The sequence below is a fragment of the Haliaeetus albicilla genome, chromosome 7 (assembly GCF_947461875.1).
Source record: "Haliaeetus albicilla chromosome 7, bHalAlb1.1, whole genome shotgun sequence".
NCBI classification, from domain to species: Eukaryota; Metazoa; Chordata; class Aves; order Accipitriformes; family Accipitridae; genus Haliaeetus; species Haliaeetus albicilla.
In genome coordinates this window covers 23009604-23036693 of record NC_091489.1, presented here as the reverse complement: position 1 = coordinate 23036693, position 27090 = coordinate 23009604, and the positions used below count along the sequence as shown (strand labels likewise).

Here is a 27090-nt window from a genome sequence, read left to right as displayed (position 1 = left end):
GCAACTAGAAATACAGCTATAGATAGTATCCCTTTGCATATTTTTAGCCTCTGATGCAAGCTTTGAGAGCTACTCTTTAAACTTTATACAACTTTTACCTTTCAGTCTTAGAATTAATCAATGTTAAGCACCGGCATTTGGTATGGGAAAGGAACCTGTGTGTTTCCTTGATGAGCTGGTGGTATTGCACCATGTTCAATCTTCCAGTGTTAAAATTTGAACTGATTTTTCCTCTATTAAATATGAAAGTGCATACAGAATGAAGAAAGAAATTCCTGGAATTTCTGTCAAATGCTCTAGGACTCAAGTACTAATTTTTTCTATGTTATCTTTTTCTTTCTTGAAAGTAGGGTTTTTATGAACTCAGGGTAAAACAGGTCTCCCTTTTTATAAGGAGAGTTTATTCAGCATACCCCTATATTGCAGCTGCTGATCATATTTCATAGAGCTGTTAAAGCACTTAAAACCTAAAATTAGGTACTGTCTGGTAGTAAATATTTCAAATCACTCCTTGAAGAAATAAATAGAGAAGTGGACTTTAAAAAAAAAAAAAAGACGTTTTGAAATATATCCTTGAACAAAAGTAATCTTGCTTTGCTTTTACTCAGAATAATGCAATTACAATCTAAATCACTGATTTCAATAGTGTGCTTTTTCCTTAGGTTTTCTTCATTTTCTGCACTTTTATTGTGATTTTATACTGACTTTATTTGATATCATAACCTGGTACTTTGTTCAAGCTATGTTTACTGCAGCAATGCTTGTATTAACAGGTATTGACTTAACTTCTAACATACCTGTACTTCCAGTGAGTGTTCTTCTGATACTAAGAACTGAAATGTAAGTTCCCTTGCTTCCTGGTGTGCATGTTTCTGTAGGGCTTTTAATTGCAGAAGGTGTACGCTTGCTTTTTTCCAGATTTAAGATGAGTTAATTTACAGATTAGTGTTTTTAATTTGTAGGGTTTTTTTTGTTGTATGGTAGTTTTCTATTTGTCTTTTAGTTGAACATGGGAATACGTTTATTTCCTCATTATAATTCATTGTTAGTATTGTCAGGGTTTGCAAGAAGAATGCAACCACAGGGGCATCAGACTAACAGACATCTGTCAAGTTGATCAGGTATTTTTAAAGCTTTTTGAAAGGTCAGCTCTAAACCAAGTCTGGTAGAAGAAACACTCAAATGTCTTTGGTTTTTACTTTGTACTTGAGAATCCAGTGTTATTTGTACATATCTATAATCTTCTTGCCATTTTGCATTAGAAAAGCAGTACTTATGTTGTGCAAGTGGAAGAAGAGTTTTGATATTTGGTCATCAACTGAGAGTTTTATAAGTAAACTTTTAATACGTGGTATTAACTTATTAGGTGCTATTTTTTCTTTTTTTGGATTTAAATATTGTGTAAATGTGTGTCCAACTTAACCTTTTCTGTCATTGAAAAGCGCTAATTGATCTTGCTGGCCCTGACATAATAGTATAGTTTGATATTTGAAACCTTTCAGCTTTGGCATGGCCCTTTAATCACCCCTGAGATTTCAGGGCATGGTTCTACTGAAGGCATAAACCGCTACTCTTTTTAAAATTAAATAAAAATGATTATTAAAAATAAATTATCTTTATGGTCTTTTAAAGTCAGTAGATGTTTTACTTATCAAAGCCCCAGGCTTTACGATATACATTAAAAACTTTCTGATTTACTCATATGTATTAGGTGACATTTTGAATATTGCTGTACAGAAATCAGATTTTTATGAAATAATTTTTTGGCCAAGTCCACACTTCTGTGTTGCAGCATTATTAGATCTGTCATTAAATCAGAAGTGCTTAAAGGAACTTGGATGCAATTTGCAGTGCGAAAGCTCAGATACGAAGAGTGTTTATCTGACAAGTAAACAATAAAATTTATTTGAAAAGGCAATAAAACCTAGATTTTTAGTCTACATTGTAGGTTGTTGTGCTGCCAGAAGGATTCCTTTTGGGATGCCTGTAGTACCGGACCTTGGTGAAAACTATTTTAAAGCAGTTTCTTCTTTTTATCTCTAAGCCTGAAAAATGTGTCGAATAGCCGACCCGCCTTTTGCTTTAATGTTAAACAGTAAAATTACTTTGATGATTGATTATCCTATATGAAAATGCATCCCTGGGCAGTCTCACTCACAGGATTGTATATAGGCTAGCTGTCAGACTTTTGAGCAAAATGTCAAATGCTGATGGCTGTCTGAGGTATACTAAAATTTAAGCATTTTGTTTTCAATTTGTTTAAAATTTCTTCATGATAAGGGAAGATTATAATGAGGAGTGATTATCTTCAGAACTTTTGGAGGTCCATATACCAGTGAGAGTAGTATGTATTTGGTTTTAAGCTACTAGGCTCAGGTACTGGACACTAAACTTTGATTTAGACTGCAATTACCATGGATTTGAAAAGAAGGATTTTGGAGGTTTTCTGTGCCTAAGTGCCTTTGGAGTTCTGTGTCCTTTTCCTAGAATTAAAAAAATAAATAAAATTGTGGTGATTTTTCATTAAGCAGCTGTCCACAGAAGTACAGTGTAGTGAGCAATGTTGCAGGACTGCGTAGGGCTGTTTAATTGGATGTAATTTAAGTGCTGTCTCTGAAGAACTCAAGTCTGTCTGGGCTGACTGAATACTGCGTCTTTACACCAGGGTTGCCTCCTATTGTGGCTGGACTATACAATTTGACTAATTTGGAGCAGCAAATTGCAAAAAGACCTCCCAAGGCAACCTGCAAAATACTCACATACAGAAGACTGATTTTCATATAGGTGATAACTTTTTAGTTACATATTTAAGTTAATATGCACTAGTTTTTTTGTCAACATTAAAATTTACTACTGTTGTGATGTGACGCAGTGTAAGTTGACATTGTCAGCAGTGTAAAGAATTACTGCTGCCTTTTTTTTTAATTGGGTAGACGCAGCAAGTAACTGTTCTGCTCTTGACACATATATAATTAAACCACAAAAACCTACATTAAAATACCATGAAGGGTCTGATTCAGACCACAAAAGTAAAAGAAATATAGAGCTGAGTTTGCAACTTTTCAAATAATTCTCCTCTATGACTATGTGTATATAACTATTGAAATCAATGCTGGTGCATGAGGTAATTGGAAACTTAACTTGATGTTTTGTGCCAGATCCTTAGCTGTTGCAAATTGGAGTAGGAATGTTGAAATTACTGGAGTGGTCTCACATTATGCCAGACGAGTATCTAGTCCTCTATTCTTAGTGCAGTCTATTTTTTGGGGGGGTATTGTAGTATACTTTATAGGTGTGAGATCACATGCACAGAGAAGTGATCCAGTAGTACTTAGAAAAAACAAAGGAGGGTTAAGTATAAATGTCCAAATCATATATTCATGTTTTCTTCCATTTTAAGACATTTTCATACTCTATGTCAGAATATATCTTTTTATTTTTTACAGCATTTTACAAATGACCACAGAAATGCCTTTCACAGTAATTGTATTCCTGAAAATGATGCAGTTAGTTAGAAATATTGTTAATCGACTGTATTCTTTTCAGTCCTTTCAGGCAACTTCATTGGTCATAGAAGTGAATAGTCAGGTTGTGTTTACTCAGGGACGTTTCGTGAATGCCAAGCCTATTCAATGAAGGGTGTGAAGTCCATTTATCCTGTTCAATCCCTCCTGGATGTTCCTTTTTATTTACTGTAGTATATTCCCAGAGAATCACAGAAAATAAAGTTCATCTTACTCCCAGGTGAGAGTTGTTAAACCAGCCTCTGTACATTCTGGTTTATGCATCCTGACATCACGCTGTATGTGAGGTCTTTCTCCCAGCTCTCCTGAGTGTCCCAGCATAGACATGGTTTCACAAAACCAGGCACAGCTCGGGCAGATTATGCACATTTCCTCTGCTGAGTTCTAGCAATGCAACTCAGACTCAACCTAATGTTCCTGTTCTGGTCTTCTTAACACAGAGAACTAGGGAGCTGGAAACTAATAGGGCTGAATGGTACAGAGGTTTTACAAATGGAATAATTATATTCTGGGAAAGGGTCTCCAAAATAAAATTTCCAGGTTACCCCAAGGCAAGATTTGGAACTGTGGTAGGTTTCCCAAGTGGAAAGATTAAAGTACTTTTCCACTTCGCCACGTATTTTTATGTTTATTCTAATCTGGTGTGATAGAAGGAGCTGTTGTAATGTTTGTATTAATTTGCTTCAGTTGATTGCCCCTTCGGAGAAGCAATTTTTTTGTTCAAAGCACCATCCGAGTGCTGAGCTCACTGCGCAGCAGTATGGCTGGGAGTCACCTGCAATAAGAGCTCTTTCAGCTAAAATGGCCAGCCGATGTGTTTCCTAGTCATTTCTGGTAGCTATTTAGCTATGATTCAGCTTGTTTTCCAACAACTTTCTGATTAAACTACAGTCTAATTTCTCCAAGGGCTAGCCAGATTTTTGGCTTAAGAAAAATGAAATGGAAGGAGTTACTCCTTGATAGTTGTGAAACTACCCAGCTTTTTGGGGTCTTGCTTAGGTCTGCATTGAAGGAAGTCCAAGATTAGGACTGCAGCTCGAGTGATGCTGTCAGATCAGGACTAAGTCTGCAGCAGTTTGACTGTACGGTCTGTAGGAAGAGGGCCATCGTTTTGCTCTGTTTTTACATAGTTTGCTAGGGGCATTGGTTCATATAAGCAGTTAATAGCAGTAATCTGCCTGTGACTAGTTGCTGTGTGTGACCACCTGAATCTGAAGTTCTTATATCCACCCGTTTTCTGTGGCAGAGGACGGAAGAGCACAAAGCTATGATTTCACGTTTGGTGGCAGTGCTTCTTAAGCAGCCCTCACCCCTCCTCTGCCGGCCACTCGTTTAAGCTGGATCCGTTCCTTGCTGTGGTTCACAAACAGCTGTGCTGGCACGAGGCAAAGGTCGGAATGAGTGGCAGCACCCGCGCTGCCGAGCCTGGCACCGGCGCCGCAGAAATAGCTGCGGAACCACAGTCTCCGTTACCTAATCTGCCACCTCTGTTAACTGAAGTGCAGGGTCAAGTCTGCGGGATAGGTGGAATTTTTCAGAAGGAAAACATTGTCTACAAAAACGACCCCTTGATCTTTAACCAGAAGGTTTTGTCGATGTGGGGTTTTTTAACTAAAACTAAAGTCGCTGCAAATAATTTGCCGATATACGTGCAGGTTAGAAAAATAGGGAAAGTTATGGTACCTTTGGAGGGGACAGCTGTGATGTTCTCAAAGGCGGGCGGGAGTTCAGATGCGATACCAGACGACAGAGCTTTTCCAGGTACGTGTACCGCTGTCCAAAAGAGGGGCTCCCCGGGGACGGGCAGAGCGTAACGGCACTAGGAGGAGAACATCATTGCTGAGGGCTGCAGCGCTCATGACGGGCGGCATTCCTTTACCGCTATTCCTGGGGAAAGAAGTGGAATAATTTCTCAGAAGTGGCCATTACTTAGCTGTCACTGTACACAAGTGCTTAATTTATGGCAACTATTTTTTATTGGTCTCCACTGTCACAAAGTATTAACTTACATGCTATCACGTTCCAAATGCCTTTTTTATGTTCTTCCCATATAATACTGAAATATGCATGCTATACCACATCATGGGTTTATGAACACTTGAGCATGCCAAAGTAGCCATATTATTTTTGATGTGAGTACAAGTTTGATTTCTAGAGATAAGAGTAGTGATGTAATAAGGTTCTGTAAGGGGTTTGAGTTGACGTGACTATTTGATTAATAAACTTGAAGGATACAAAATCAACTTGGCACAAATGAAATGGATGAAACAGCAAACTAAGCATAGATTTCAAAAATACTTACTTGTTAATGAGTCTTTAAAGAGGACACTATAACAAAGAGTTTTTCAGAGGCTAGTCATCAAATCAAAAGCTATTTATTATTTTACTTGTGACGCAAAGATTAGTGAGTTCTACAAGAAGTAATACCTTTGATTAGATCAATTGCCGACCTAATAAAAGAGATCTGTCTTCTTACAAACTTCCTTGTACTTCGGTTCTTAGACTCTAATGCCTACAGTACTGCTACTACAAAGACTGAGGGAAGAGTAAATAATGAAGAGAGCAGATTGCTAAGAGTAGTCTGGCTTGTTCACCAAACTGAGAGCAAGCAAACAGTATGTGCTTCACTACAAGCCAGCGGTTTATTTAAAAAAACAACTGGAGGCCATAGAAAATGATCAGGATGGTATCATAGCCAAAAAAGGAGTAGGAATTTAAACAAAGTACTAGGCAGAGTGTGAGAGGTGTCATTACCTGTGTAGGTAGTATGGGTGCAGCTACTATCGGAAGGCTGTGCCCTCTTTTAGCATTAGAAAGGATGCTTGAAAAATTGGAGATGTCCCAGATATAAGACCAGAGGAGGAATTAAACAATCGGAAAACATGTCTTCTAGGGGATGAGCAGATTTTCGTTTACCAAAGGAGAATGTAGCATAGTTTGATCACAGCTAATAAATATCTAAAGGGAGGAAAGGAAATCTGGGAAAGGATCCATTGTCAAAGCAGTTGTCATAATTAAAATCTGGGAATAGCTGTTTTTCACAATTACTTTGTGTTGCACATTTAATACTGGCTCTCAGCAAAAGAGGCTCGCCTGTGGGATGGCGAGCTGTTCCATGGACTTCACGTCATTTCAGTTGTGTATGGGGACTGCTGATGGGCCAGGAACCAAAATGAGTGCAGACAGCTTGTGTGAGGTTCGGCAGCAGAAAAAATGTAGACTACGCAGCACTTGTAATACGGGTTTTAGCATTTTCTTTGTGCCGGACAAGGGTGGCACATAGGAATTTTGCTACTTTTCATTCATTGTGTTCTGAAGGTTTCAGGTTAACTTGACAGCCGTGGTGCAGCAGTGTTAGGTTTGGTGAGTAATAATTGTCCTTCCATTCTGTCAGAAGCCGCCTGAGCTGCGTGCTGGCACCAGCAGTATTTCCTTATTCTGGGACAGTTTTACATTCACATTTTTTGTTTCCCGTTGTTCAGTAATTCCTTGAGAATGGAACACTTTCTCAAATGCAATATTTAGGGGTTACTGTCAACTTTAATTAAGAAAAAGGCTGTGTTTCTCCTACCAAGCCAGAACCAAAGCACCCGTGTTTATTTTCAGTGGCTTTACTTTTATATTTCTTTCTGGCATTTCAAAATGTTCCATTGAAGAACTGTATGTGAAACACATGCAGTAACAGGAATGGCAGCTGCTGGCCAGGAGTGGGCAGTGACGCTGACAGCTGAAAAGGAAGGGCAGGCTGCGAGCTTCCGCCTTCATCAGGAGGTTTCTAGGAATCTTAGCGAGTATTTGAACTTCTTCGGTAACTGTCATTGCATACTCACGCTGCTGAATACGCTCTTGAAACTGGGGCATGGCTTTTTAAAACAAACAGGATGTAGAGATACTATGCTGTAACAGCTTTCATTTTACCATGTGATTGGATTCTTTGGGTTAATTTATCCAGCCTTGTAAAACTGCTTTTTGCTTTTACCTGGAGGATATGCTCATTTTTAGGTTCTCCTAAATTCCTAACTGATAAGTAGGGTTTCTGGTTTAGAAATAACCTTTGTTGTTATCTCATTTTTATGTCACAAAGTGATTTTTTTTTTTATGTGTGAAAGGTAAATTTGACATGTCTTTTGCGGAGAGGATATAATAAATAATTAATATTTTCAAGTTGACAGTGTCGCTTTAAATATTCTGGCTAACCAAGTATAGCCTTCTTCTTTCTGTTTTCAGTGGCTTGTTTATAAAGAACTGAAATGTTTTATTTGGTTTGTTTTCAGCTATTTTCTACCAAAAAAAGAGAAGGAAAATGTCTCAGAAATTAACCAAAATATGTTGTGTAGTAAAAACCAAAATCCTTCCCCCTAAAAAAATCTAGTTGTTCAAAACATTGAAATGGCCAGCTAGTAGGAAAATAAAATTTGTATTAAAATTCTAAAAGAGTATGCTTCTATCTGTGGCATCTTCGCATTACTTTTTTTTTTCCCCTGGGAACCCTCTTTCTTTTTGGTAAGGATTGTGTGGGTTTGATCAGTCATGAGTTTGAAAACACTATGTTAAATTTTTTCTCAAATCAATTTCCCTTAATTTTAGGGGAACACAATGGGATTCTAGATTGGATTTGTTTACAAATCCAGGCCAGAAGCAGTCTCAGCATTTGTTTTCTTTATTTCTGGCCAGAATAATCTGTAATTGATTAATCTGGAATGAGTCAGAAGAGGTCTGTGTAGCTGCATACCTTATCTAAGTGTGAGTGAAGAGGTCTCTCGCAGTTGGGAAGCCCCCGAGCATCAGTGGATTCGCGGCTCTGGTTTCAATCTTGGCAGTTTCACGGCGTATTGTGCAATGTTAGGATAAGGGAGGAATTGCTGAGTTTATAATTCTGTACTCTGAAATTCTTAACGCTAATCCTTTTTATTTGTTGCACAGGTATGGGATGGGAGTGGTAGGAAGAGTAGGGGAGTCAGTTTTAGCCATCGTTGGGTACCTGTAAAATTGGTACCCTGTTGTGCAAGAGAGAGAAATGCTGCACTGAGGTATTATTTCACCTAAAGTAAATGAGATACAGTGCTTGCAGTTGTTTACCATTTGCCAAGAAGTCTTTCTGTTTTCTTGGTTCCCCCCTTGTTTTGTTGTATGATGATAATGGGACAGCAGGCAGATCTCTTGTCTGAGACCCTCTCCGTTTCTTACCTGTTTTACGTACCTAACTGACACGGAGATCTCATGGTGTGTGTTGCTCTGCTTTTTTGTCTTGATGCCTGCTTTTTACTGGTAGCAAATGGTTTTGTGGTTTTGTGACTTGTTTCTAAGTTAGAAGTACCTGATGCAGAGTGGAAATATGATCTTAACTTTTCTTGAATAAAATGTCCACAAATGCCACATAAGCAATGCCACCCTTCAGGAAACTCAGTTCAAGGAAGCAAACTGCACTAAACTGACAATTATACAAGTGTTCACCAAAGACCACGCAGAATTTGCAAGACTGTGTGTAACAAATATATAGTGACTGGCATGAAAGCCAATTATTTGACTTGAATTTTGAGAAATTTTGAGTGTATTACGGTTTGTTTGGTGGCATGAATTGTGTCTGTTTTGATTGCTGTATTTAATGTCTGGCATGAATTAACGTGCTCAGAAAGGAAGATGGAAATAACAAATTATGTCCCAGTTATAGATGTGTAATTTTCCAGGGGAGGAAGAAAGCAAAAGGAAACTAGATGAGCACAGAACTATAAACGCGTGATGGGTGCTGAAGATTCTTTCCCTGTTCTTAACATACATCATAACCCAGTATGGATAATTCTGTTGTCTCAAGATGTGGAAATGGCTGAGCTGTGTTACCAGGAACAGGCACTCTTTCATCTCCAGCAGGGATCATAGCAAGACCCTAAATCTTCTGTGAATCTGAGCCTCAGGGTTATCAGTGTCCTGATGATAGAATACTAGGATTTTATTTTTCATTCCTGTTTTGGTTTTTGTGCTAATAATATCTGACATTGCACCTTGACACTTACTCATTTCAGAAGCGTAGTTTCTATATACATTAGAATATATACTTTCTACCCAGTTTAGACATGTGCATGTTCTTATGCACATCCATTCTGATGCGCATCAATGCCGGATACTGTGCTGGCCTGAGAATGCTGAGCAGGTCCTGAAGGGTGCCCTGTGCAGCCCCCTCCACCTAGCTAGTACGCTGTCACCTGTGTATTTGCTGTGAGAGCAAGGACTCTTCTTTATAGAGGAAGTGGCTGGGTCCGTTTGCTTTTCAGCATATCCTGGAAATTCCTCCTGTATTCCTTCCCTGTAAACGAGTAGCAGGACAGCGTGCGTGCTTGCAGTAGGCAGGAAATTCAGTAGTGCTCAGAAGCCTACGGAAGTTGCGTGAGTTGTTGTATGAACTCCTTGAGTAATTCTGCTAATTCAAAATAAGGAATAATGTGTCTTCTCTATTTAAGCAATCCATGTGCAAATACAAGTCGATGTAGGCAGGTGCTCAGCAGGACACAAACCCCAGCCAAGATGATCTGCTTCCACCAGGGGCCACTGGACGTGCTCAGAGCTAAAATAAGCTGGGGATGGATGGATGGATGGATGCCACGGCATGTTCTCCTCTCAGCTGCAGGCCAAGGGCTCTGGGTGAGGATGGAGGTCAGCATTTTGGAGGTCACTCATAGATGGAGAAGATGGGTCCCAGTTGTGCTACCAAGGGTTCCAGAAAGCTCTAAAAGTTCTCTAAGGGTAAAATTCTCATCCTCAACAAAGCTAAAAGTGGGCTGAAACCAAACTGATCTGAAGAGAGCTGTATCTAACCCTGCAGAGATGAGGACCTGAGGAGAAAAAAAAGTATTAGAAAAGGAGGAAGGGAAAGATTAATATTCCATATTCCCCTTAATTCTCTAGTCTGTGGAGCAAGATTTGTTTCTGCAATGCAGTATGAGTTTTTTGGGAGGCTCATTTCGCTCATCTTGATACCGGGGGTAAACACCAGTTACCTCAGCTAAGCCTAAATACACATGCAAGATTCCCAAGCCACTTCTACTTCCTGCAAGAATCCTTCTGATTAAAAGGAATGTGAAAAGAAAAATTTGAGAGCTAAAAGAAATTTAGAAGTTCTGTATATTTCTCTCCACCTGCCAATTTTCCTCAGGAAAGCAGTACATGTCCCTGACTAGGTCATGCTGTCAGGATGGCTTTGCTTGCCTTTTTAACTGTTTATTATGTTTATGGTATTTAAAATTTGTTAGTCATTTGCTCTCTCTTGAAGTTAGATACAGATAATAATATTTCTTACTTTTTTTTCCACTAAAGAAGAGTTGTTTTTATTAGGGTTGACACTCCTTTCAAGAAAACACAGTACTTGTGTACGAGAAAACACAAAAGCCAACAAAGCTAAAAATTAGTTAATATAAATATATATAAATATAAATTAGTTCTAAAATCAGTTCAAAATACATCAAGCAATAGCTTTTCTGAGATTATATTGAGAGCTGAGTTTTCATTTTGCCTTACAACATAAGATAAGAAAGCTGACGTCTTCTTTTTTCTACCAAAGCATGGACAGACAGTTTCTAGAAAGCCCTATGATTATAATTTTGTTTGTTTTAAAAGTGTCAGATTAGTATGTTTTTCTTATTGACTTGCCTGCTAATAGTTTCACTTGAGTTTTGAAGAAAGCTATGTTATAAAGCACATCAATCTCATTCCTCATCTGGGGCATGAATCTTTCTTCTTTTCCAAACGTGATACTATTAGGGACTGGGAAAGCAGTATGTTTTTGCCGTCCAAAATACAGTTTTGGACTGTAGATACAGGCTAAGTTGAAATTCTAATAAATCAGCATTTGGTTTCCTTTTCTTTTAATTTAGGTTATATTTTATCTTTTTCACATGAGACTACATGTGATGTGCATGCAGACAACTAGAAGAATGTTTTCCTAGGTAAGCACTGATTGAATGTTAGGTGGTGCCTCTTTGTTGCTTGTACCCTCTCTCCTGTTCCTTCAAACAAATGAGTTTCATGGGAAACAACTAGCATGAAATCATCTAATTTAGTGAGATTGTAGTGCATATGCACAAGTTCCTTGCACTGATTTTAGTGCAATTAATTTTCTCATTACCTGCCTTGCATAACCTTTCACAGTGCCTCAGATGTGCTCTTCACTCTCCTCAGATGTTCTGTAGGAACGGTGCAAACCCACAGCAGCTTGCCTGAGGCTGGGGGAGTTCAGACCCTGGAGCCTGTCCTCATTTGTTGGTACCTTACTGCTGCACGTCCTGCATACGTTCAGTTGCAGTTATAAGTGCTAAGTACTTCTACTATCACAGGTTGCTGAAGTAGAGCACTAGAAAATGAGAAATTGCTCTATTTGTGACCACTTCTCACTTAACTTTTTGACTCTCAATCTGTGGCTGCGATAAAAATGAGTTCTTCTTTGTGGCTATGAGTTAATCGTGTTAACCACAGCATCCTCCTTTCTGTTAATTCTTTAGGCTTCTTATCGACACATTTCAAAATGTAAAAAACAATATGGTAAATTTGACTGGGATTCTGCAGCTCCTGTACTATAATGCCTGAGCATCACCATGACACAACCTCAGTAGAAGTAGGTGTTCTTCAGATGAAACAGAATAAAAAGAACGTGACAATGTGCCCAAGGGGATCATTATGTGAAAAAAATTGTTGTGGTAGAAACTGAGGACCGCCCCCCCATAATTTCATTTAAGAAGACCAACTCCTAGTGGACCAAGAGAGGACTTTCTTCCTAAGTTTTTGGGTTGAAGTGAAAGGGAGGAAAATTTTTGTCTGTTGGCCAAACTCCTCTTCCAGATGATGGATTCTTCTTGGAGCTCCATCTCTCCGTCTGGCTGACTGGAGGGCCTGAAGCAGCCTCTGAAATAATCTTGGGAAACGCCAAGTGCTTTAGGGCTGTTTTTTATCTGTGGATCCTCAAGCTTCACATTCTGTCTGGAGCCTGTGAAAGTTGCAGCACAGGATATTATTAGACATCCCACAGAAAATGAAGCTACCTCAATCAGTTGTTTATTTGTTGCAATCCTAGTTTTCTGAAGAAATCATTGTGAGGGGAGAGATCACGTCCTTGCTGTCTTACATTTTCAGTCATTTACAAAGCAGTATGCAGCAGATCCTCAAGTAGTTTTTTATTTTTTTAACTTATGGGGGTATCTCTGGGAGGAAACACATGTTTCTCCTCATGGTCGAGTCCTGGAAGTTGCAGTTTAAATTTGATGAAGTGTTTTATTCCCCCAGATAAAAATAAATAAATAAAAAATTAGATTTAAATGCATTTGTTGATGAGGAAAGTCAGGAATCCTCCTAATTAAGACATTTCTTAGAAAGGTAAAATTTTTATCTGGGAGCATAAAACACTTCATCAGTTTTAAAGCCACATCTGCAAGGACTAGATCAAGAGCAGAAGCAGGCATTTTTCTTCATTCTGGCTTGTCTGTGAGTTTAAGACTTTTAACAACAGTTTTAAAAATAGTTAAACCCAGTTAGAAACACTTGAAATATAATAGGGATAAGAGTGCCCTCCCTCCCTCTGTTTTTAATCTGGTTCTCTTGATGGGATAAACTACAAGGTTGAATTGGTAACTGGATTATTGCCTCATAAAACAGCACGAGGTTACTATTATCCTTTAATTTTATATCTTTATTAGGGAGTAATGTTGGTCTTATTTAAATCACTGACTTCTCTAATGGTTTTTCTCCTCTTTTACAAATTTATAAAACTAAACCCTAAAGGATTTGGTCTAAGTGCAATTGGCATAACTGCCATTATAAAAATCATTGTGTTAGCAGTTGGTTATAATCAGCCGCTTTAACTGGGCTCAAAATGTAGCAAGATTTAGCTGTTGATAGGTAGAATACTGATAAAATATTAATTCTGAATTTTATTTTTAAAAGCTCCATTTCCAGTAACAGTATTCAAATTTTGAGGCAGTGTGAAGATGAACAACAGAGCCTTAGAAACTAATATAGCAAGTTTGTGCAAAGGATATATTTAACACATTGTCTATTTCTGCAAAGATTAAACAAGCTTGTCTTTGTCTTCAGTTCACTAAAGTAAGTTCAAAAACTTGTGAATGTCAGTCTTTTTTAGAAGGTGACTAATACAAGTGGCTTATTTAATGATGAGTTCCAGTGGATACATCCACCTGAATTTTTGGGACACAACACACATATTGTGGGTGAGTCATAGGCAGTTCTTAACAGTAAAACTCCTGTTGGACTTACATGCTCAGGATGTATTTAAAATATTGATACATTTTATTTTTTAAGGAAAAATGTGACATCCATCTGTTGATTTCAGTGTGCTTTGGTTAAGATCGTGATCGATATGGAAAGAAACACGAATATGGGTCTATCTGTTATGGTATGGCTTCGTAGTTGAGTTGTAGTTGAGTTTCACATGGAAAGTGAGGGATCTGTCACCTTCAGTGACCGACAGACAGAATAGAGCATTTAATGTTTGAATGCAAGCCAGGTACTGACTTTCAGTCAGTAAACTTAGAAACTAGTCAAACAATTTGTTCTGAATCTTGTATTTTACTACTGAGTGCTTGACCGTTTCTTTCTGCAGGCAATCATACTAATGCAATAACATGCATGCGCTTCAAACTCTTAATTAAATTAAAGCAGATTTTGTGTTTAAGTTATTCATGGAATATTTTAAGATTGGTTATGAAAATTTGCCTTCATGTTTCGAATTGCCTCCTTTGGCAGGGGCTGCCCCAGGAAGTGCCATGTAGAGCTGCTTTCTCTCAAAATACCCACTGTTCTTGGTAGGGTCCTCTCTGAAATTTGCCTACAGTGGGTATTTTACAGAAGCCTTTCACTTCCCCTTTTGTCTCCATTGGACAAAGACTGCAGAAGATTTTTACAAATACAGGGATGTGGGCTCCACATTGACCGAAAAGCAATGAGAGGTGGTTACTGTTTTAGTGAAGGCATCATGGGTGAAGACGTCAGTGTCTTGGATCCCTCTGAAATCGAGAGGAGACTGAAGCCATTTTGAAAAAAAGGAATTATTTTCAGCTTTCTGATAAGGCGAAATACATGCAATATGATTTGCTTGCAATTGGTCTTTTCCTTATGTAACATCATGGCAAAAAAATAATGAAATGCAAATGCCAATCTTTTTGAAACTTAGAGAAGAGGAGAGGAAAACAGGAGTGTGTAATCTGGTGGCAGGAAAAGGGGGATATTAAGGTGAGACTGGAAAGAAAGTAGGCTGGGGCTGTAAATGTGCGTGTGCATATGTTCTAGGAAATACCTAATGCAAAACACAAGGAAATTTTGGGAGTTACGTTTTGGGGGAGTAAAGGGAGGTATGGCAAGTAAGTGGCACTTCAGCCTAAGGGAGGAGGTATTCACAGGGCAGCATAGGGCGGTGGGGGGGAGTATGTGGGTGCAATGGCTTGTAGCTCCTGTTCAAATGTTCTGCAGGTGCCAACAGAGCTACACATTGTTTAACCTCAGATGAGTAATGGTTACAGTTATGCAGGGTGGAGGTAGCATGACGTGTAAGTGCTTGCTGGTCAGAATTCAAAACAATCCCTAATATGTTTATGCTATTTGGCACACTCCCAGGTAATGGTTTCTTGGGGTGCCTTGTTGATAAACAAATCCAGGTAATATTGATAAATAAATCCAGGTTGTTTGCGTTCCTTAATTTATGTGTTTACATACTGTTATATATTTTGTTTTCTTTTAAATGTAACACAAGCTTTGATTAATAGTATTATGATTATTGCATATATGAAATATTGCTGGCACTTGTTTTGTTCTAAATTATGCAAATTTGCATAACTCCAAAGTGGGTCTTTTCTGAGAATGGACATTGTAATATAATTGTGTGGCTTTATAGTTAAGGTTACCATAATCATTCATATGCAGAACTTCTAGAAAATACAATTTTCCTGTTGAAGATCTCAATATTTGATGAAAGTGATTCACCTTATGAGAGAAGGCATAGCCATAGCAGGTAATTAGGGTAATGTCTCTCATTTAGCACTTTGTAGGAAGCTGCTTGTTATAAACCACTTCGTGTAAAGGAATTTAATGGACCTTAGAGAGGGGACTTCATGATGATAATTGCATAATAACCTTTCTCTGCCAGACACTTAATGAGTAAGAGGTTATCATTAAATGTGTATTAAGCAGTTTTGTTCGACATTCCATAACTGTCTTTCTAATATGTTCTCCCAAGGGTTATCCTTTGTTGTCTACTTAAACAGCTGCCAGTATTAAACATTTTAGCTTTTTTATTGGTTTGTTTTCATAACTATTTTTTCTTGCAGGAGTTGAAGAATTATTACTTAAGTGTATTGCTGTTTCTGTTGGTGTATTTTAGATAGCTTCCCAAAGTAATACTGGAGGTGTTGAAACATTTTGTATGAAATTAGGCTTCATAGAAGTCAGTGGGAACTTTGCTGCAGATTTTAGTGAAACCACAGCCCCAGGGTGGTTGTTTATTGCAGATCTGCCTTAGAAGTGAGGACCACAAACTAACATTAATTTTTTTCTCTTCATTTTAATTTAGACTACTGAGCTGTAAATTGAAGGGAAGATAATTTCTGCTTGTGGGGGAAAAGAAAGGTGAATAACCTCCATGGAAGACTCTCAGGATCTAAGTGAACAGTCAGTAAGTACAAATGTTGCTAAACTGAATGGAATAGATTGAACTCTGTTCAAGTTGTCTTTGAAGGGATCTTACTTTGGATTTGAGAATTATAGTAAGATCTGGGAAATGCTTCTGAGCTTCTAGATCCAAACCTTTTCTTAGTTCATACAGGAAATGAGTGGTTTTAATCTTTTTTACCCATTGAAAGGTAAAATATCATAGTTACATAGGATTTTGCAGAACTAGAATTGTTGGAGGGCTGATAGATATTATTAAGGTATACTGGAAGAACAAAATGTTGAAAACTTGCACAGTGGTATGCCTTGTTCAAATAATTGTATCAAAATGTATATCCATAGTGGTCTGTCAGTTTTGCCAAAGCAAGAGTTACCCAAAACACAAATAAGAAATTTCACATGGTCAGACTGTGGCAGTTGACGTACATGAATTGTTTCAGGACTCTCTTGGATTTCAAGGGGATGGTGAGAAATGGCAGCATATCTCCCTGTCCCATGTCAGAGAGAGATTCCCCTTGTCATTGATGAAATAGTTGGGAAAAATGGGGTGGACATTTCTTCTCCTTTTTCCCTTTCTAATGTTTCCTTCCTTTAAGGATGTGGTCTTCAGACTTCCTTATCACCAGGCTGCAGTTCTGAGGAGGCAGCATGCTCCGATCAAATTTAAAGTTGGCTGGGTTTGCCATCCAAAGTATTGGCTTTGTTTTTAACATCAATTTCTAGTGATCACAGTACTGGCAGGTTTTGCGAGTACCATGATCCCCACAAGTCTCAGCTTGGGCTCAGTGTACTAAAGATCAATAAAGGGATTTCATATTTCTATTTCTGACAAGCTGAAAGAGGTTATCCATGTAATAAACTAGTTTTAATATATTTTTTTATAGCAGAAACTTTTATAGGTAACACAAGTGCAAGGAACTGAGAAGAGTTGCATGTTTTTTTTTAAAATGACATTAATTGTCTTTAATAAGCAGTACTTTGCTTCTGACTGGATAGCTCCTATCTGAGACTTTGTCTTGGGCTGGAGTTTTACTGCTGATTTGAAATATAAAGAACTGGAAAGTCTTAACAGTGTCTTAAGTCACCATGGTGGCAGTAGTTGGGACAGCTGCACGTATTTATGTATTTAAACTGTCCCCAACCAAAACTTTAGAGCATGTACAAGCTACATGGCTTCATAATTTAATAAAGTCTTATAAAGGTCATAAAAGATTAAGCAGAAGTTCTTCTCTCATAGTCTGTGAAACAATTATTCTGTGCAGTATACATAGTACAGTTATTAATAGGAAGTAGATGAGCCAGGTTAGCTTAGTGCAAAAATGTGTTTTCATAGTAGTTAAAATGTTTTTGCACCACTGGATGCCTGGTAAATGCATACTCTAGTAGCCATTTTACTAGCTTATTGTAGTCTAATTTCTGTAGTATTTTTCATAGTTACTACATAGCTTTATGCTAATATGTGAGAACAGTCTTGCAGATTACAAACTGAGGTTAAATCTGTGCCATGTTGCATATGGAGATAGGATTTGCTGTCCTTACGCTACTGTTAGTGTCACAGAAAACTGTGATTCAAGACAAGCGTTTATTCTTCTTAATCTTTGCTGAACAGTGGCAGAATTTCAACGTAATGGGTGCGAAGAGTCCCCTTTCATTACTCCCTTCATCCAGGTGTGCACCCAGACCAAGACCTCACCAAGGTGTTGGGCACTGTCCTGGGAAAAGGAATTGTGTGAGGCCCGTCTGCCTCCAGCAGATACTGAACCTTCCTTTCCCCACTTCAGAAGCCTTTTCACTATTATATCATGGTTAAACTTCTCCCACAGCCAAGTTTATAAAAGAAAACAGTGCTTCTGGCTTAGTTCTTTAAAAGCTGCAGGGCAGGACTGTGGGCTAGACATCCCAGGTAGAAGGAGGCGTTCTGTAGCCAGAGCTTTGGTGATTTAAGCTCTAGGGAGGTATCAGATGTATATCCTACGGCCCTTCTGCTTGTACTGTCCTGGTGTTTTGTGTGGTTAATGTGTTTTGTACTGGTTAGCTCTAGGCAGTTTCTGCTCGTCATGCGGGATTTCTGGTTCTTGACATGTTCAGGGAGCCTAGGTGCTTCATTCTGGCTTCAGGATTCCTCTCTGGGAGCTGGGTGCTTGGGATTTAGATCATGGAAATTCAAGGAGCCTAAGGATCTAGCCACTGCTGTGAGAGTATTAGATTGTGTGAATAAGCATGAATGCAAGACCTGTGCTCAAACTTGTGCTGGCACCTCGCCCCGAATACCGAATATTCTAGCCCTTGGTGACTTGAAAGACTGCCTGTCTCTGCAACTGAGATGGGTTAGAAGGTGCTTGCTGTTGGATGGTATGTTTGATGGACAGTTGAGTTTTCTGAACGGAGAGATTCCTTTATTGAATTCATTTCCCTGGGCAGTCTGTTAAGAGCCTTGGGCAAGGAGGCCAGGCACAGTTACTTGGGACAGTGAACAAGGTTAATTTTCAAGTTTTATTTTAAAGAAAAGAAATTATGCTAATTTCTGCAAGTAGGTCATCCTCCTGAATATGATGGACTGTAGTGTGGCTCTTATTCTGACAGTCTCCTCCATAATTCTGAGATCACTATTATGGTTCTAACTCACGTTTTTGTTGTTTACTCTGTCTTCTATTCTTTTAAAAGACACTAATAAGAAAGAATTGGTTCTGTGATTCCTATCCTTAAACTGTATCACAGTCAGGTGAAACTCATATGATCATAGCTATGAGCAATTCCACAGCGTCCCTGTTGCCATATAAGAAATAAACTCTTCCACTTTGTCTCAGAGCAGTGACTGCATGACCACATGCTGCTTCAGAAATCTAAGTGCACCCCTGTTCTCTGAGCCTCTAAAGAATTGCATTTGACTGAATTGAGCAGCTGCTGTGTTTTCTGAGATGCCAGCTTGATTAGATGTAATATATACACCATTTATTGCATTATGTTAGTAATTTATTTATTTTTCCTATTTTTATTTCTAGTAAATTACTTGCCCCTGCTACATTTTAAATCCTTATGCACTGACTGACCAGAAGTCAGTCTCCTTGCCTACTTGTCATACTGTAGAGGCTCTGTACTGAGAAATCTGTTGTGCTCCCTTTCCTTTGCCTTCTCACTCTCAGTCCCATGTGGCAGAAGTGGGGGAATCGAGTCTTAACCTAGATCATACAGCGATGAAAAGAGTCAGAATCAGAGTAGAGTTTATTGTACTTTGGTTTTCCTGTCTTTACACACAACTCCATAAGTAAATAGCTATATTTTGAAGATCGCCAGGAAAATGATGTAAGTTACTACCTGACACAGAGGAGAGAGAGCTGGGATCCCTCAGGTGCAGCTGAGATCCAGCAGGTTCCTGCATCTGGCATGGAGCGGGCTGGGGCTTATCATGGTACTGTACTGCTGGGGCGGGTGTGTGTCCTAAAGAGCTCACGACTTTCTTTTTCTTTCCAGTTCAGATGCAGAATATGCTCACACATCCATGCATAGGAAGGAAACTTTCTGTTCATTGATAGAAAGGTTCAGTTTATAGTATTCTCAAAGAAAAGGAAGAAAATAGTAAGACATTTATTTCACAGAAGAATAAAATAACCGAACGGTCCTTTTAATGTTCTGGTGTGATGTCTGTCACCATGTGCAGGCTGCTACTTATCAAGTAAAAGAATACTTAAAGCCACATAAATTGGCTTTACATGGACAGATGTGGCTAGGTAAAAATGTAGTTTTAATAACTGTGATTTCCATAGAGTTTATGTGCACTAAATAAAAAAAATGTAGAAGATATAATAAAACACATTAGATTTTATGTTATTCTTATTGCTATCCTTCAAAATAAATATGCTAGTTTTCATTTTTCTAACTAGAAATCCTTTTTTTCAAAAGATGCATGGTAAAAATTCTTCTATTTAGTTTTGAAATGGGAGAGAAGGAAACTTTACAGATCTTGTATTTATAAAGAATCTAGCAGTTGAGAGACAAAAGGTTTTCAAGATTGGTCTTGGAGATGGTTAATAAAATGATAAATGTTTCGCACCTCAATAGTCCTCTGTTGTGCCTTGGTATAGCAGACACACATAGGATTTTGAGAACTACAGTTTTACATTCTGTACCTTCTAGTCATTATTTGCTGTTCAGTCTGTCTTAGTAGAAGAAAAATAATTTGGCCACTAACTTGCTAGTTTAGGGTTTCAAAGGGCCTTATTAGAAACTGGTGTAATTTCATCCCCTGGCCCTTTTATATAACAGCGTGCATATTTAGATTACTTCATTTTGACCTAGAATTAAACAATAGGTTGCGGTGCTGTAGGACAGGACGCTAGCAGATGTGAGGCTAAACTTGAATGAACAGGTTTTCATTTTTCTGACATTTGGACAATCGTCCCCATTGTGCCCCGGGTAAGTTATTCGTTTTTCATCAGATTATACAGACAATCATATCTGTTACTTGCGTTTATGCCCTACTTGCAGCTGGACAATCCCTGGCAACCTTTTTGGACAGTGTTGTTTCCCCGTTTTTGTTTTGTTTTATCCTGTGAAGGTGTCAGATGTGATCCCCTTGCAGATCAGTTTTTGGCTGTATCTATTTCTCTGCCGCACGAGCCCTGTGCCTGCAGCATTTAGTCTTCCCCCCTCTGGGGTGGGCAGCCTGCTCGCGCCCTGGGAACTTGGGCTGAAGTTCATTTCAATGAAATGAAAAAGAGTTTAAACTCTTCTACTGAGTTTTAAATGTCAGTCATACTTTAGAAGACTGTTCTGTATCGCAGCATAGCACGTTGTGGTTCTTACCTCTGTGATATCAATATTTGTAGGACTTGGAATATTACAGGCAATTCATCTTGTCAAATTAGCAATGTTGCTTGAAAGAGACCTCTGGAAGTTATCTAGTCTAGCTTCTAGTCATGAAATGCTAGCAGTATGCACAACTATTTCACTGTTATGAAAGCAATGAACTATGTTAAATATCAGTAAGCGAGTACCTTCTGAAGAAATTACAGGTTTAGCAAGCAAAAAATAGTTGCCTTAACGAGTCATTATTTGCTTTTAACTAAAAGCAATCATTGAAGAAAAATGCTGTAACTTGAAGTCAGCTGAAGTAAATGAAAACCAGCGTGTCTTTTCCAAGGTGTATTTCAGAGCATTTTTGAGAGTTGCTTAGGCATTTTATTACCCCTTTTCTATAGACACAGTAACTGGCACAGAGAGATGGCTTGCTGTAGATGGTCCAAAATTATCACCCACTTTGAATTACACTGGATCAAGAATAAAGTGTAATACCATAATTCCTTCTCTGTAATCTAATAGGAAATTGAGGTAGAAACATCACTGGTGTTCCCTCCCTGCTGCAAGACCTTTACATAGGGCATAACAACCTCTGACTGTTTTTCTTATTGCTTTGCCATCTACCACTTCAGCATTCTGTCATTTCTGTACCGTAATTCACCAGTGCTAAATTTGAAGGTGCTTTTTCCAAACTGCATTAGTGGTTTTGTATGTGTTTTATTTTTCCCATTTACCAAATGGGACAGACCAAATGAGACAACACTCAGAAGCAGATAATGCATTTTGACACGTGGAATAAACTGAACTGATTTGTGTTTCGTATGAAGTGCATATCATTGGAGAAATACAGTTTGGCATTGGTCAAAGATACAAATGTTCACAGTTGACACACATGTAACAGAAATGTGCATTTCTTTCTGAGTTAATTAGAATTATGATTTGAAAGCACTTTTCTTTAAAAGCTAAATAGACAATCTATCTCTTCAAAAAATATCCAAGAGAGTGCGACAGAATAACGTCCATGGCTTGTAACCTTGCAAGATGGGCTGAGAAGAGGTGTTGGCAAACAAATGGAAATGTTCCTCATCAGCATTGTCACATCTCCTCTGGTTCAGCTCTCTACCTGTCTCCTGGAAGATGGAGATAAGATGGATCAGATGGATACAGATGGATACTAAGTCAGTATCAGAGGTTTAAATGGAAAGGCATTATATGGGCTGTATTTAATAACAAGGGAAACCAATAAAAGAAATATGTTCTGTTCTCACATACTGTCCTTGGAGCACGGACAAGGACTGACACATAGCTACTTTATAGTTTGTTGTGACTGGTATTCCTTGCTCCAGAGAGGCCCCAGACTGGAATTTTAGGGATAAAACTACTTGGGAAAATTGCTACTTCGATAAACTATGTGAACTTCCCTCAAGGTAGATAACGTCTTCTGCACAGAGTGCTCTAGGGTTCCTGGAGCATGGAATTCTGTATTAATAGTGATATAGATCTGATGCTATAGGGATATCAAAGGTGACCTTTATTACATTATGGCAGATAATACCACTAGTGAAAAAATGGAAAAAACTTGCAAGTACAAAAACTTCTTTTCAAGGCCTGAAAACTGGGCCAACTTAGACCTTCTTTGGAGCTTCAACAAGGGTTTATTCACTTAAGAAAAGGTTTGTATACATGCATGTATACATAAGATTTGGAACATATGAGCCAATCTAGTAAAAGTATTGCCTCTCCCTATAAATGGTGCTTCTTTATATTAAATCATCAGAATCTGACAGACACATTTCAAGCTCTGCAGATGGATTTTGCTTGTAAGATATGATATTTGTTCAAGCATTTAAAATGCTGAATTTATAAATGCTATATTTTTAATTGATTTTAATACCATATTTTAACTTAGAATTACTCACAAAATTTCCATGGATGTCCATGTCAGTCCTATTTGTGAATGCAAAATGAAAATATAATAATTACCTTAGGACAGTGATTGTACATCAGCTTAGGCTTCTGATTTTGACAGTGTCCAGATGATGTTAACATGTCCAGAAATACTTTCTTCTTCAGTAAAAAGGGATCAGAGTTTTGTAATGCACACAAATATTTGACAATATGACAGTGAATCAATCTTCCCTAGCCTTTTCATGTTGTAAGGCTAAAAGCCAAGTGCTTTCATGTCTATTAAATTACTATGTCTACTTTTTCACGTGAAAAGTATGGATTACACCGAACATATATTTGGTTTATTCTCATTTGATTACTGTAAAAATTCCAGATGCAGCAGTGTGCTGAAGAATGTGTGGGACTTAAGGGATGTGATTAAGCCCACTGAAATCAATGGGACTTCTCATGTGCTTTAAGTTAGGCACGTGCTTAAATAATTTTCTGGAAAAGACTTGGAAATACAGTACAAAATAAAAGCAATAATTTCAAAATATTTTATTAGCAAAGACTTCTGAATGATTTGTGGCTATGGCTAATATTTGTTCAGCATTATAGAACAGTCATGGTTTCTCCTCCCTCTAGTAACTTTTTTTTGAGCTCTACCTCAGTAGCTGAGTGGTTGACTTGCAAGTCAACTCATATTAAAAAACAGAAGAATGACAGGGAGAAGTGTTACATTTTTAAGTAATAAAATGACACTAGATGAAGAATCTCATTTTATATTTTATAAAGGATGTCTTAAATATATTGAGCACATGCAGACTCATTAAACCACAGTCACATCCTTGCCCTCTTTCATATTAGGTTAAATCTCTAGCAACTGAAAAGGAAGAAAAGTTCGAAGTGTTGAAATGTTATGGCTACAGTGAATGGGAATAGTTTTGCATAATATAACTTAAGGCAGAACTTGTCTCTGGGGATCCCATTGAAGAAATGATGCAAACCTTGTGTTGCTTATTTTATTATTTATTAATTAATAAAATAGTTTGTTTTAAGATTGGTTCATCCTCCACGCTCTGGAAAGCAACACCTGATGACAGATGAGAACATTGTTGCTGTAGCATGCTTTGCAGTGTGCCAGCACTTGTACTTCAGCAGTGATCGTGCTTTAGTGCAAGAAGCCCACTGACCCAAATACAAAGCAGCATTGCAGCTGAGAGACCAGAGTTTTGTGTCGGAGTGTTACTTTTATAAAGGCAACTTCTAGGTGAGAAACTAAGTTTATTTCAGCCAAGACCAGAGCTGACTGAACAAGCCTTTTCTTAAATGTGGCAACAGAACGAGTTTATCATAGCTCTCTCTTTCTTTGTCTATAGATGTTAACTGCATCCTGACACTGTTTTCATTATATTTAAGGCAAAACCAGACCAGAATGTTGTTCAACAGAGCCACTAATAAGCTGAGTGTTTGTCATTTGTCAGCTGACAACAGGGCTGAGAAATACTCTGAAAAGATCTATAGTTCTGTAGTATTTAAGAACCTGTACCTGAAATTGAAGGCTTTTTTACAGAAAATTTACTTACCCTGGAAAACCGAGGCCACCTATAGTAAAGTTTTTGTGTTTCAGTGGAGTGAAGAGGTTTTCCCATTTTCCAGGTGCATTGCCTAAAGCAAAAAAAAAAAAAGAGAAAATAAAAAGGAGGAAAAATAAGTCTAGTGGTTTGCACAGGTGCCTTTGGATAAGCCTGAGTCTCAAATGCGGTAGGACTTGCTGGCTGACCCAAGTGTGTTCTTTTGCTGACACCAGTAGATGATAGAGCTGTATCTGGGCAATAGGCAGAGAAAACATTTCTTTCTGTGCTTGAGACTGATATAAATTCTAATCTGAAAAGTTTAATGTGCGTTCCTGTAGCAAAAGAAAAAGCTGTATACAGAGATCTGAACAATCTTGTGGTCAGATGTTCTTTATAACATGAATTGTCTCTGGTACGCACTGGGAAAAACAAATCTATGCAGTAAATAGCAACATTACAATATTATTTTTTTTTATTTTTTTTAACAGGAATAAAAATAGCAGTGTAACAAGGCCCGACATATTATGGTATTATGTATGTATTACCAATGTAATACTTTTAGTGTGCTCACTATGCTGCGTGGCTTTCCTGACCAATTTCTGAAAGTTTATAAGATACTACTTTCCAGTGCCAAGTGACACTGTGGGGGGTTTACTTTTTTCCTTGTGGAAATACCTGCTGAAGTTAGAATTTTGTAGCATCAAAAGGAGGAGAATCTGCTGTGAAACAGATTTCAGAGTGGGGACTAAACACAGTGGTTTTATCCTTGGGATCCTTCAGGCATCCTGCTCAGACTCATTGCTAAGCTCAGGTGTATCCAGGTTGGCATTCTCATCTGTATTTTCAGTATGCTCTTTGCTCTACATCTGACTAGCAGGGAAGGTACTTGGGAGAGTGTCTCTGATTCAGAGGACCTGGGAGACAGGTGCATTTTGATCCCTGATGCTTCTTTGGTTCCTTCTCTTGCTCTGCCTCCCATCCTTAGCCCCCACAGGCTCCAGTCTGGAAAATACTGGACATAGACTTTTCAAGGCATATATGATATAATTTGGTAAGGTAATACGGAGCTGTAATGTTAAATCTGAATCTTAGGTTAAATAGAGAGGAATGAATTTTAACTGACCCTGATTTTTGCCCCCCCCCCCCTTTTATTTTTTTAGAGGAAGCAGTGACTAACAGGATTTATGTCATGAAAAAAATCTTTTATAGTGCAAATCTTTAGTCCTTCCTGATTCTGTGAAACCATGTTTGGCTTTAAATTTTTAGTCTTTGGTTCTGGGCCACAAGAAATTTTTGTTTATGTGATTCAGTCAAAGTATACAAGTGAAGGAGCTACAGCAAACCTCAGTTATTTCTGAAATGAAAAAGAATGGTTTTCTTACTTCAGTTAACAATGCTGTTAAAAAATTAACACAAGTTTTCAAGTTTCAGTTTGTCACGCAGTCACCTTCCCTGTGGGACTGCTCATGGCTTTGTAGTGAAATGTGTTGGGGTGTCTGTCACCTGAGCATATTTGAGATTTACATGGTAAACACTCACAGCTTGGGAGCCTCATGTCGCTGCACACAGCGGTGTAGATACTAAATTCCTTCTTTAAAAAAGTCAAACTATGATTGTAGTTCAGAAACCATCAGTGAGTAATGTGTGCTTAAACCATTTTTAGGAATTCTTTTTACTGACTCTGAATAAATAGGATTTGTGCATTTATCAGCCCAGGTACGATTAAGTGTGAGAAAGAGCTTGTCCACTAAATGGTGATCCTCATAGTGGCTCTCGAGCAGTTATAAAAACCTCTACTTGCTCTTTTTTCCATTGAAAGATTCTTACTCTACTGTTAAAATTCTTCCAATAGCCTGTGCCTTGAGTGCAGCACGTTGCTTGCCAGCAGCTCAAGTGTTTGCTTGAGTGGAACGGCCTGTCATTTCCTCTCCTCCTTTTTAGCTTGTTTTATTTCAGATATGAAGTAAATTTGATACTATGACACTTTTTGAAGCAATGAAATTAAAATAATTCTGCAGTGAAATCTGTGGCGTATTTCTGTCCTTTCAGTGGGTTTTACCATCAGAGGGAGCAATGTGTTCTGTACTTAACAGAGGTAGTTATCTTGTTACCCTGTGTTTTACATCAACCACTATTAATTGCATTTATTTAAACAGCCTGACAGGTATTGGCCTTGCGGGACCCTGACCCATTATGGGCATCTGAACCTCACTTGCTTACCTGCTGGTCACCGTGGGCCGTTCCAGGATGCTTTTAAGCTCACTTATTTCAGGAACCAGATTCACTCAGCCTTCACTGCACTGGACACAGGAGTCTCTGTTCTCACAAAGTACAGCAGAGAGCAAGAGTGAACGCTGTGTACTGTCAGTCAGATTCTATATGCAGGGGTCTAACTGTTCAGGAGCTTGACTCCAACCACAGTTTCCCTTTATTTAATCAGTTTCTTGTACCCTGAGTCATACATTGAGCTACTGGTTATCATCTTCCTTTATCTACTTTTCAAGTGATTAATTACTCAGACTAAGCTTAAGCACCAGTCATTAGCACATTCTCATGTTCGGTTTATGCTAAATAATCTTAAGAGCTCTATTTTGTTTATTTCTTTCTCTGTACATTCTCTTCCATGTAGTTGTAGTGGTTCTTGT

The 27090-nt window shown here is 38.3% G+C and overlaps 1 protein-coding gene across 15 annotated transcripts in view; it reads left to right on the top strand.

Moving 5' to 3' along the window:
* EYA4 (EYA transcriptional coactivator and phosphatase 4) overlaps positions 1-27090 on the top strand; it is a 159812-nt gene that overhangs the window by 3266 nt on the left and 129456 nt on the right. For 12 of the 15 annotated variants that reach the window (XM_069787293.1, XM_069787284.1, XM_069787282.1 and 9 more), the window contains exon 2: positions 16087-16188. In XM_069787293.1, coding sequence (XP_069643394.1) covers positions 16156-16188 — 33 coding nt within the window. In that variant the 5' untranslated portion in view covers positions 16087-16155. Of the gene's footprint in view, positions 1-917; positions 1122-11440; positions 11462-16086; positions 16189-27090 lie in introns of those variants that run through there. The other 3 variants (XM_069787280.1, XM_069787281.1, XM_069787291.1) reach the window with 3 other exon arrangements.